The 12491-nt window shown below is 50.7% G+C and overlaps 1 protein-coding gene across 1 annotated transcript in view; it reads right to left on the minus strand.

The window, feature by feature from the left end:
* Window positions 1-1483: 1483 nt before the first annotated feature.
* The window catches only part of LOC309568470 (uncharacterized protein C1orf50 homolog), a 40687-nt gene continuing 29679 nt past the window's right edge, over window positions 1484-12491 (minus strand). Inside the window, exon 5 of the mRNA XM_082274144.1 lies at window positions 1484-1862. Coding sequence (XP_082130270.1) covers window positions 1674-1862 — 189 coding nt within the window. The 3' untranslated portion in view covers window positions 1484-1673. The remainder of the gene's footprint in view (window positions 1863-12491) is intronic.

Genomic DNA, 12491 nt, shown 5'->3' on the forward strand with positions numbered 1-12491 from the left:
AAATCAAGTACTGTTAGATCACTGCAGGCTGGCCACTTTTGCAACACATTAAAAAGAAGTGTCTATACCAGTGATGATGAACATTGGCACCCCAGATGTTTTGGAACTACATTTCCCATTATGCTCACTTACACTGCAGAGTGCATGGGAAATGTAGTTCAAAAACGTCTGGGGTGCCAAGGTTCGCCAGCACTGGTCTATATCAGGGATTCCCAAACTACGGCCCTGCAGCTGTTGCAGAGCTACACATTCCATCAGGCATTGTAAAACTCTGACATTCACATACATGACTAGGCATCATGGGAATTGTAGTTCCTGAACAACTGCAGGGCCGTAGTTTGGGAATCCCTGGTCTATACTGTTTAAAATCTCACCCTGCTCTGCACATGCTCAGTTTTTGCCACTGTGCTAAAAAATCTGAGCCTCTAGTGGCAGATCTGATGACAGCCTTTGATTTTTCTTTTGTTCAGGGGCTCTGGGCTTCAGTAAAATGGCAGCCTGCAGCAAGAAGAAACAGGAGTAATGCTGGAGGCATATTACAGCACACACTAATTTTGGTAGAACAATTATTAATGTGGAATGTGTGTTCCACATTTTTTTCAGGTTATTATGGGTAAATTTCTGCTTTAAAAGTAGAACTAAACACAAAACTTTTTTATTTTAGATTTGGATAGAGGGGAGGTGGATTTAAACCCATGTCAGTTATTGCTGTCTGTGCCCCCGCTATGGAGATTCCCCCTCCCTATTTGTTCTATTTACCGTTATCATTGAAAATAAAAGTAAAAGAAAACTCAACATTTTGTATTGTCCCCAGAAAAGCAATAGAGGGGAAATCTTTCAATGGGGACACTAGTTCTAGTGATCTGGGGGTCCCCAAGGAATTCCCTTTATTTGCTGGGATTTCCTCTCACTTCCTATTTGTCTATGGGACAGGAACTGAGGGGAAATCTCTGCAATGGAACACAGATAGCGGAAAAAAACCCAGACAGGGGTTATAACCCTCCCTTATTCTATCCAAAAGTTTTGCCTATAGTTCTACTTTAAGGCCCCTTTCACACATGCTGTCCACTGGTCCGTTTTTCATCCATCCGTTGATGGATGAAAAACGGACATCAATGTATCTTTATGTAAAAACGGATGACAATGGATGATCATCCATTTTCACCTGCTTCCGCCAATGTCCGTTTTTTTGAACGGATTAATGCCCTATTTTTCATCTTTCAAAAAAACAGATTGGATGAAAAAAGGATAAAAAATGGATAGAAAACTGATATATTTTGACGTGACTGAACAGAAGAACTGAACGAACCGTATGTGTGAAAGGGGCCTAAATGAACAAGCTGAAGACAGAAGCTGATTGGTTACCATGCACAGCTGCTCTATATTCTCTCGTTTCCAGTTTTAGTAAATTCCCCCACTATATTTTCACTTCAATAATATTATAAAACAAATTAAAAACTTTGTGGAGAGTAAAAAACACAGAACATTACTTATAATTGAAAGAATAAAAGGCACAACTGTTTAAAAGATATAAGTCCGTGAGCAACTGATACAAAATATATTCACATAAAGCCAATTATTGTAATTAGGAGAATTTCCTTTGTTGATTAGAACTGTTCATATGGCAGAGACTGTCCGCTGAGCACACCAGGACACAAAGCATTTGCCGAACATTAATAATTAGTGAGTCCTCTGAAGTTGGGTTCAGCTGATGACGGAAGAGCAATCTGATCATTTAATAGTTTATCAATGATATTAATTTCTGCATCCCGTTTTTGGATTTCCTCGAAGGGCGTCCAGGACATGTCGTGCTGAAGCTTGTATGCAGCAATGAACTCATGTGGACAGCTCTTTCCCCAGTCCTGTGTGGAAAAAGGAGAAATGTTATTGTGTTTAAAGTATAACTAAAGGCAACTTTTTTTTTCCTTTTGGATAGAGTAGAGAGGGATTAGACCCCCCCATCAGGTTCTTATTGCTGGAACCATAAAAAGACAGAGTACACACAGACCTAGTGCATTATTCCAAAACCATTGCTTTATTAGTAAAGAGTGGTAAGTATTAGGCTCCTTTCACACTATGAGTCCGTCAAACGGACTCCGCTTTTCTCAGCGGGGGATCGATCCACCAATCCCCCGCTGAGCAGGAAAATGACAGCTGTTCTCCTCACTGTGTGCGGAGACACAGCTGTCACAGCCCCATAGATCTCTATAGGGGAATCGGATGGGAACAGACCGTCGGTCCGTTCTCATCCGATCCCATCCGCTGGACGGATGGAAAAAATGGATTTTTGTAAGATCTTACCGTAAAATCCTTTTCTCTTAAGCTCATTGACAGACGTAGTCCTCGTTGATTCAACACACTCGGGTTATGCTGCCCTCTACAGGAGTAGGACTAGACAGGAAAGAAAACACTCTGGCCACACCTTAGGGGCAGTCCCAGAGGGTATATCCTCTCTCTCTCTGCTACAGCAAATCAGTTATGTCAGAAAGCAGTGTTTAGAGAATTTAACCCAACCCAACTCAAAATAGAGGGGCGGGTACTACGTCTGTCAATGAGCTTAAGAGAAAAGGATTTTACGGTAAGATCTTACAAAAATCCATTTTTCTCTGTCGCTCATTGACAGACGTAGTCCTCGTTGATTCAACACACTCGGGACGTCCCAAAGCAGTACCACAAATGAGGGGTGGGAAAATGGAAATTAAATCCAATCTAGAAGGCCCAACCGGTGCCAACTAGAAGTCTTCAATGCTCATCAATCAAAGATGAGACTCAACAGAAAATTCCAACAGAAAAAAACCCTCGAGGTAGACCACCGGTCTCCTCAAATTGCGGCCTGCAAAACCTTGCAGCCAAATGAGGCATCCGCCGATGCCATCACATCAATCTTATAAAATTTTGTAAAGGTATGTACCGACGACCAGGTGGCCGCCTTACATACCTGGACCACTGACGCCTGATGGCGGAAGGCCCAGGAAGTACTGAGCGCTCGAGTGGAGTGCGCCCTAACAGGGAACGGAGGACTCCGACCCTTAATAGAATAAGCCTGTACCACCGTCTGTCTAATCCATTTGGAGATAGTCGCGGCAGATGCAGGCAACCCCTTTCTGGGGCCATCCGTGATCACAAAAAGTGAATCCGTCTTCCGGAACGATTCCGTAGCTTTCAGGTATACCCTGATTGCCCGAACCAGATCCAAGGAATGCAACGCATGTTCCCGATGAGGATTGGGTTGAGGACACAAGGAAGGTAGTACAATATCTTCATTCAGATGAAAGTCTGAGACCACCTTTGGAAGAAAGGATGGCTTAGGATGAAGAACTACCGTATCCCTATGAATCACTAAGTATGGGGACTGGCATGACAATGCAGCCAGTTCTGACACCCTGCGTGCAGAAGTGATAGCCACTAAGAAGGCTACCTTCTGGGATAAAGTCAGCAAGGGAATCTCCCTGATGTTTTCAAAGGGAGGTTTCTGCAGAACCGACAAAACCAAATTAAGATCCCAAGGCGGTAAGGGCGCGCGGACTGGTGGAGCCAGGTGCCGCACCCCCTGGATGAAATTCCGCACCAAGGATTTTGTAGCCAAAGGCTTCTGAAAGAAGATTGCTAATGCTGAAACCTGACCCTTGATGGTGCTCAAGGCTAGTTTCTGCTCAACCCCCTTTTGCAGAAAGGCCAATATTCGGGTCACCGAATAGGTACGTGGAGGAATTCCTAACGATTCGCACCACGCGATATAAGTCTTCCATGTGCGATAATAGACCTTGCTGGAAGTCGCTTTCCTTGCCTTAATTAGAGTAGGAATAACTGAAGCTGACAAACCTCTGTCCTTCCGTACCTGGGTCTCAATGGCCAGGCCATTAAAACCAGCGACTGTAAAGCACGATGGAAGATAGGTCCTTGAGACCGCAGACACTCTCTGAGAAGAAGTTCCCAAGGAACGTCCGCGACTAGCATGTCCAAGTGGGCCAGACCGGCTTGAAGAGGCCATCCTAGAATTTCCAGGACAACTGGCGCTGACTGGATCCGAACCAGGCTGCCCTAGAGCTATCTGGCCCCGGCCATCCGACAAATTCTGATCGTTCTCTGTTCCCACACATTTATCAGACACCTGATTCCTATCAGGAGTGGTGATTTCTCCTGGTTGAACCACAGGGACCGAAGTCACCCGGCTAGAGGCTCCTTGGTCTGTCTGTTCAACCGGATCCGATTCTTGTGGGGAACTGAGGCTAATCTTTGGAAAAGGTAAAGAAAATGATCTGTTCAGGGAACGGTAACTACCGCTCCCTGTAGTACTTAGATGTTGGAAGGGAAGAATCGCACCGGTAGCAGTGGTCGATGCTCGATCTAATGCCCTGAATACCGGTGAAGACGTCCCCCCACCCTCAAGCCGGGTGGGGGCGCACCTTCAGGCTGTGTAATCCTTTGCTTCAGGTTTGGCTGAGTCGGTCTTTTGTCTGTCCGACCAGCCCTTCTTGAACCCTCCTGGAGGAGTCTTGCCCTTCCCGCTTGCTCCAGCTGAGCGAACGAACCCTTTATGGGCGGTAAAGAAAGGTCCCCGCTTGTTACAAGGTCCTTTAGCTTTAGCAGCCTGTGGCAAAAAAGCGCTTTTGCCCCCAGTGGCATCCTTAATGATCTCATCTAGGGTGGCCCCAAATAGGCGATTCCCCTGAAAGGGGAGATTCGTCAAGGTCTTTTTGGAACCTAGGTCCGCTGACCAGCATTTTAACCACAGCACACGTCTGAGGATTACCGCTGACATAGATGCATGCCCTAATAGGGGGGTAGCATCCAAGGCTGCGTCACAGATAAACTGTAGTCCTTGTATAATCTGTTCCATCAAATCAGATGTTGCCTGGGGGATATCTTTCCCCTTCAGGTCCTGGCGCACCAATCTCGCCCATTCCGTTAATGTCTGAGACACTAAACCAATGACAATTACTGGTCTAAAGGGTGACCCTATCAGGGAAAAGATAGTGCAGGACTCCGCTTCTACTTTCCGATCCACCGGATCCTTAAAGGAAGAAGCGTCCTCCACCGGAATAACCGTGGCTTTATTCAGTCTGGAAATAGGTGGATCCACCATTGGTGGTACCGTCCATTTCTTAATGAGGGATTCCTCAAACGGATAGCGTCTAGCAATGCGCTTGGAAATAGTAAAGGTACGCTTAGAATGCTCCCATTCTTCTTTAATTTTATTACCAAAACACTTGGGTACAGGAAAAACCTTCACCGTTTTGGTGGGTTTGTTAGTACCAAAGGGAATCTCTGTTTCAGTTGCCTCTGCCGGTAAAACCTCAAGTCTTAAGGTTTCCCGAACCGCCACAACTAGTGCGTCCACCAATGCTTCTTCCCGAATTATGGCGGAAGCATGAACGTCCTCCTCACTGTCTGAGGGAACTTTACCTGAGACAACAGCCCCTGCAGAGGGACCTGCAGCTGCAATGACCATCTCAGAATCTGAAGTATCAGATGATATAGGGGTAGGCGGGGGTCGCTTTCTTGACCCCCGTTCCTGACAGGCCGTCTGCACCCGAGCCACCAAAGACTCCAAAACTGCTGTAAATGCATCCATACTCTGTGCGCCGGCGGGTCCCGCGGCCCCCTCGAGGGAAACAGGTGGGGGTACTTGTGTGGCAGGGTCCATGATAATTCCAGATGCTACCCGGAAAAAATCAATTTGCCAAAAAAAAAAAAAATAAATAAAAACACTTTTTTCTTTTTTTTTTCAGACCCCCAGCGCCACAAAGACCCTCAGTGTACCTGCTTAGGGACCCCTATAGAGCGAGAGAGATAGACCCCAGGGCTCACCACTTGATGCTCAGAGTTTCAACTGCAACTTGTCTCAGCACTGTCTAGTGCAGACAGGAAGTCTCTTGGCTGGCTTCCCGGGAAGAAAGGAGGCGGCTCCGCCCCTCTGCACGCCTTCCGGCGCCTCCCCTAGCTCCACGAGGTGTTTGAGTCACCTCAAACATGGCCGCCCCCATGCTGGAGACACGAGGCTACGCCAAAATGGCGGCCTCGTGCGATCTACCAGACAATGGCGGCGGCCTGCACAGAATAGCGACATGTCTGCAGAAGGATCTCGGCCTCACAACCCTTCACCCTCATGGTGGTCAGTGTGGTCGGCGGTACCGGACCCTGGCGGGCCGTATGCGGTCCGTGGCCGTCGGGAGGCATCTGTTTAGCTGGAGGAATGATCTGGAATGCAGTATACATATATAGACATCGCCCTGTGGCTTCTGACAGGTAGGATACTTTATACTATCACAGTAAAGTTCTAGTACTGCCACTGACTTCATCATTTTAACATCTTTGCAATTAGATTGTCAGCTCCCAAACCAAGCCTCCTTGCTTTTTGTTCACAAAAATCACACTCAAACAGGGGGATCTGTGACATGTTATAGGATAGAGGGAAGACCCATCCTTATCATTACAGCGAGGGGCCCGCGTTCACCACAAGACCCGTCAGGAGGAAAGGGGGAACATACTACTCACCATACCGGAACCAGGCGGGCGCCAACTCCTGACAGTACCCCTCTCCACCGAGGTGGGAGGGCTGTCGACCAGTACGGACGCCGTGACTCATGGTCTTAGGCATTTCGGCGAGACGTTTAACTCGCAGGGTCAGTCCCCGTCCAGTGGGACTATGTCGCAGCCGACCCAGCGCGGAGCTATGGCCTGCACGCGCTCGTAGGCTGAACTGGGGTGACCACTGGATCTCAACATCCAGCCCGTCGCCCAGTTCAGCTTTCTTGCTTGAAGATCTCACAGGAACACTGGAGAAAAAAAGCTGTCTAAAAAATCTTTTCTAAGAGAAAAATCCTGCCAGGACCGAAGATCCCAGCAAGGTATCTAGGTCCTTACTCCTAACTAGACAGAAAAAACGGAATTTTTGTAAAATCTTACCTGTAAAATTCCTTTCTCTGAGTCCTCCGACAGTCGCCGCCTCTTCATATTCGTCACATATGGGGTATTAGACTTTGCTCCAAAGGAGTAGCTAGGCAACAGAATATGTTAACAATAAAGCTTTTAACATATCCCACCCTCAAGGGGTGGTCCCCTCAGTCAATACCCTCCTACTTCCTGCAACCATATCTCAGTATTAGTGGAATAGCAGTAGAGTATACAATCAAACCCCAAAAGAGGGGCGGGGGCGGCGACTGTCGGAGGACTCAGAGAAAGGAATTTTACAGGTAAGATTTTACAAAAATTCCGTTTTCTCTTACGTCCTCCGACAGTCGCCGCCTCTTCATATTCGTCACATATGGGGACGTCCCAAAGCAGTGCAAACATGAGGGGTGGGAAACGCATCCGCGCCGAAAGGCAACGCAGTCTCCGCATCAAAGAAGGAACCTTACCAAAGGTAGGAAACCAGCTGGGCAACAGCAAAAAACAAGTGCTCAACAGGAGCAACAACCCAGGAAAAGACAAAAAACCAGGGGATACAAAACTTATCCCAACAGCCAGGAGTCCCCAACAAGGGACCCTAGGGAACAGCCGCACTAAGAACCTTGCGGCCAAAGGAAGCATCCGCCGATGCCTGAACATCTACTTTGTAGAATTTTGTGAAAGAGTGCACGGTCGACCAAGTCGCCGCCTTACACACCTGGGCTACAGAAGCCCCATGACGACAGGCCCAAGACGTACTCAGAGATCTAGTAGAGTGCGCCTTCACAGGCACAGGGGGAACCTTCCCCTGCAAAGCATAGGCCTGTTCAATGGTCTGCCTGATCCATTTGGCGATGGTAGAGGCCGAAGCCGCCATGCCCTTCCGAGGACCCTCTGGAAGAACAAACAAGGAGTCCGTCTTTCGAAAAGACTCAGTCGATTTAAGGTAAACCCTAATCGCCCGAACAACATCCAGAGAGTGCAATCTCACCTCCTTTGGATGTTTAGGCTTCGTGCACAACGAAGGCAAGACAATATCCTCATTAAGATGGAATTCCGAAACTCGTTTCGGAAGAAAAGAAGGATTAGGTCGCAAGACCACCTTATCCAAATGAATAACCAGGTACGGAGACTTGCAGGACAAAGCCGCCAGCTCCGACACTCTGCGAGCCGAAGTGATCGCCACCAAAAAGGCGACCTTTTTGGACAACATAGACAACGAGATCTCCCTGATCTGTTCAAAAGGAGCACGTTGCAACACAGATAGAACGAGATTCAAGTCCCAAGGGGGCAGAGGATCCCGCCTCGGGGGAACCAGATGCCGCACACCCTGAACAAAGGTGCCAACCAATGGGTTGGAAGCCACGGGACGTTGAAACAGAACGGCCAGAGCAGACACTTGACCCTTTATCGTAGCCAGCGCCAAACGCTGATCAACACCCGTTTGAAGGAAAGACAGCACACGGGACACCGAGTACGTGCGGGGTGAAAACCCCCTGGACTCACACCAGGCAAAATAGGCCTTCCAAGTACGGTAATAAACCTTCCCCGAGGAAGACTTCCTCGCGTTGATTAAAGTATGAACGACCTCCGGAGAGAGACCCCTCTCCTTCAGGACCTCGGTCTCAACAGCCAGGCCGTCAAAGCCAGCGACTGTAAAGCAGGATGGTATATCGGTCCTTGAGACAGTAGATCGTCTCGAAGAGGCAGACGCCACGGGGCGTCGACCGCCAGATTCACAAGGTCTGCGTACCAGGACCGGCGAGGCCAGTCCGGTGCCACAAGAATCACCGTGTTGCGTTCCGAATGTAACCTGCGAAGGAACCTGGACAGCAACTGAATCGGTGGAAACGCGTACATCAGCCTGTACTGATGCCACGGGGCCACTAACGCGTCCGACGCGTCTGCCCGAGGGTCGCGCGTCCTTGCCACGAACCTCATCACCTTGTTGTTGAGACGAGACGCGAACAGGTCCACATCTGGAAGACCCCACTTCGCGCACAACATCTGGAAGACAGCCGGATGGAGAGACCATTCCCCCTGATCCAGGGTCTGGCGACTCAGATAGTCCGCCTGCCAGTTCTCCACACCCGGAATGTGAACCGCCGTTATCGCCGGGACATGAGTCTCGGCCCAAGACAGAATGTCGGCCACTTCTCGAGCCGCTCGGGCACTCCTGGTGCCCCCTTGGTGGTTGATGTAGGCCACCGCCGTGGCATTGTCCGTCTGCACCCGAACCGGGCAACCCTGCAGCCGGTCCGTCCAGCGATGAAGACAGAGACTTATCGCACGCAATTCCAGAATGTTGATCGGAAGGGAAGACTCCCCCTCCGACCAAGTCCCCTGAGCGGACAGAACGCCCAGAACACCACCCCAGCCCGACAGGCTGGCATCCGTGGTGATCACCGTCCACGAGATCGGACGAAACGACTTGCCCCCGGACACCAACGGGGACTGGAGCCACCACAGAAGGTTTTCCCTGGTGCGAAGACTCAACGAGATTTGAAGATCCAGAGATTGAGGTCGCCCGTCCCACCTGGACAGGGTCTCCGCTTGGAGACCCCGCGTGTGAAACTGGGCGAAAGGAATCGCCTCGAAGGCCGAGACCATCAATCCCAGACATCTCATACACGTCCGCAGAGACGAGTTCGGAACGTCCCTGAGGGACCTGACTTCCTCCCGGAGAGTCCTGAGTTTGTCTTCCGGCAGGAAGACCTTCGCCTGCACCGAGTCCAGTATCATTCCCAGATAGGGGAGACGAACCGACGGACTCAGTGTCGACTTTGGAAAATTTATCGTCCAACCAAACTCCTGCAGAGTTTGCATCGTGACAGACAGGTCCTCCTCCAGACCCTGGCTGGTCGCAGACCGAACCAGAATGTCGTCCAGATACCCCAGGACAGAAACGCCCTGGGCCCTCAATAATGCCAGAACCGGTGCAAGCACCTTGGTGAAGACCCGCGGAGCCGAGGCGAGACCAAAAGGCAACGCCACGAACTGGTAGTGATCCCCCGCAATGGCAAATCGAAGGTACCTCTGATGACCCTCGAATATGGGGATGTGAAGGTACGCATCCTTCAAATCGATGGAGGCCATGAATTCCCCCGGAACCAGGGCAGCCACCACCGACCGCAGGGATTCCATGAACTTGCGAACCCGCACAGAGCGGTTCAGAGCCTTCAAGTCCAGAATCGGACGAACCTTGCCCTCCTTTCTGGGCACGGTGAACAGATTGGAATAAAACCCCCGAAACCTGTCCCGATGAGGCACCGGAACCACCACTCCCTGAGCCCTCAGGTCCCGCACCGCCAGGTGCAGGTCCCGCAAGCGCTCTGGAGACAGCTGAAGATTTGAGGGAAAAAATCTGCTCTCCGGCCGAGAGAGAAACTCGATCTTGTAACCAGATCGAACGATTTCCAGAACCCATCTGTCCCGCACACGGGCCAACCAGGGCTGAAGAAAACCGAGCAAGCGTCCCCCCACCCCAAAACTGGGTGAGGGCGCCCCTTCAGGCCGAACTGTTATGGGCTGCAGGTCCGGATTGGCCGGACTTCTGTTTACCAGACCAGAGCTTCTTCTGAGAGCCTTGACCTTTGAACGGTTTGCCCTTGTAGTGCGGCCGAAAGGCACGAAAGGACCCCTGAGGGGGCCGAAAATTAGCATGCTTCTTCCCAGAAGCCCCCTTAGCCTTGGGGAAATGGGGCAAGAGAGTGCTCTTACCCCCAGTGATCCCCTTAATCAACACATCCAGGGACTCCCCAAAAAGGCGAGACCCATCATAAGGCAGATTGGCTAAGGTCTTACGTGAAGATTGGTCCACCGACCAACATTTTAACCAAACCAGGCGACGAGACAACACCGCCACGCTGTGCACACGTGCAGCCAACGGAATCAGGTCCAGGTCCGCATCACACAGATACATGACACCCTGGTGGATCTGATCCACCATATCCAGGGTCGCCGGCGAGGCCGAATCGGCCACTAGGACGCGCCTAAGCATCTGCGTCCAACTTGCGATCGCCTGGGCCGCCATGAGAGAAGCAAACAGAGCCTTAAGCATAGAACCCGTAACAGAATAAGTATGACGGGCAAGAGACTCCAGTCTCCTATCCGTGGCATCACGGAAAACAGGGGAACCCTCCGCAGGAATCGCAGTGGCTTTGTTCAAAACCGCAATTGCATGATCCACTGGTGGAGGCACACACCACCTTTCATCAGTGGCAGGCGAAAAAGGATAACGCAGCTTGAATTTACTTGGTACCGCAAAAGGTTTGCGCAGATCGCGCCATTGATCCTTAACAGCGCGCTGAAAATCAGCATTGCAGGGAAAAACCTGCGGCGTCCTGCGTTTCCTCTGCGTCCCATAAGCCGCCAAGGCAGCGGGGGGACACACTTCGTCCTGCAAACGCAGCGTTTGCTTAATGGAAGCAATCAACTCATCCATGATTGCAAGCTCTTCAGGCGAGCCAGGGGGAGAATTATCAACCCCCTCAACTTCAGCCTCCACCTCAGACCCCACTAGATCAAGAGAGGAGCGGGACCCCGATAAGGAGGCCCCCGCCATAACAGCCCCATCATTCTTCACCCTCAGAATCAGAGGAAAGAGCAACTCTGGGCCTTTTAGTAGATTGAGCAGCCACCAGCATTTGCACCTGAGCAGCAAGGCCAGCCACAATAGTGGCTAAATCCCCCCCTGGGGGGGAAACAGTGGTCCCCTGGCTTTCCACCAATACTGTAGGAAATTTGCCCTCCTGAGAATCCATTGCCCCTGTAATGCCAGACAACCAAGGGTTAACTGCCCCTTTTAAGCAAGCGCGGCAAGCGCAGCCCACCGCACCACACTCAAGCACAATGAGACCCCCACAGGGAATATGCAAACTGAACACAGGCAATGGATAGCAAGAACAGAAGGATAAAACCTGAGGAGACCCTCGCCGCTGCTGCTGCCTCGATCGGTGTTCCTGGAAAGAGGAAGTGATGCTGCCAGGGCGCTCTATGTAAGCCTATGGAGGCTACAAGAAAATGGCCGCCATGCATGTAAACCATGCGGCCGGAGCGAGTGTAGGCAAAATGGCGTCGTTTGGCGCCGAAATCGCCGCTCCACAGTGCATTAAAACACACATTACATTCCAATATCAGAATACATGTCAGATCGCCGCAGCGATCGCTGTATATGCCCAAACATGCCAAAAAAACATGCCCCACAGCACACAGCTTCTCACACTGACCAGACTGACACACACAGTGTCATACAGCTCCCCCCCCCCCCCTTGCAGCCCACAGCATGCAGCCGAGAGATAGGGAGACAAGCAGTGTGAATAGAGGCAGGTTACACAGTCCCAGACTGACACCCCCCCAGACAGACAGGTCCCCACATAGATACACTTACCTCACATGGCGTGGGAGACCCGCACAGGCGAACAAGCCGCTGCACATGAGGCAGGGAGAGTCGCATTCAAGACGCACACAAGGGGGGTTAAGAAACCGCACAGCGTCCAGTGAGGTAGCCACCTCACCAATCATCCCTGCACCGAACAGGGATGGGTCGTTCACTGTGCCAGGAGCGTTACCTGGCTGAACGCTCAATGGCAGACTGGGAA

Source organism: Pelophylax lessonae (genome assembly GCF_965119305.1).
Source record: "Pelophylax lessonae genome assembly, chromosome: 12".
In the NCBI taxonomy this organism is placed as follows: Eukaryota; Metazoa; Chordata; class Amphibia; order Anura; family Ranidae; genus Pelophylax; species Pelophylax lessonae.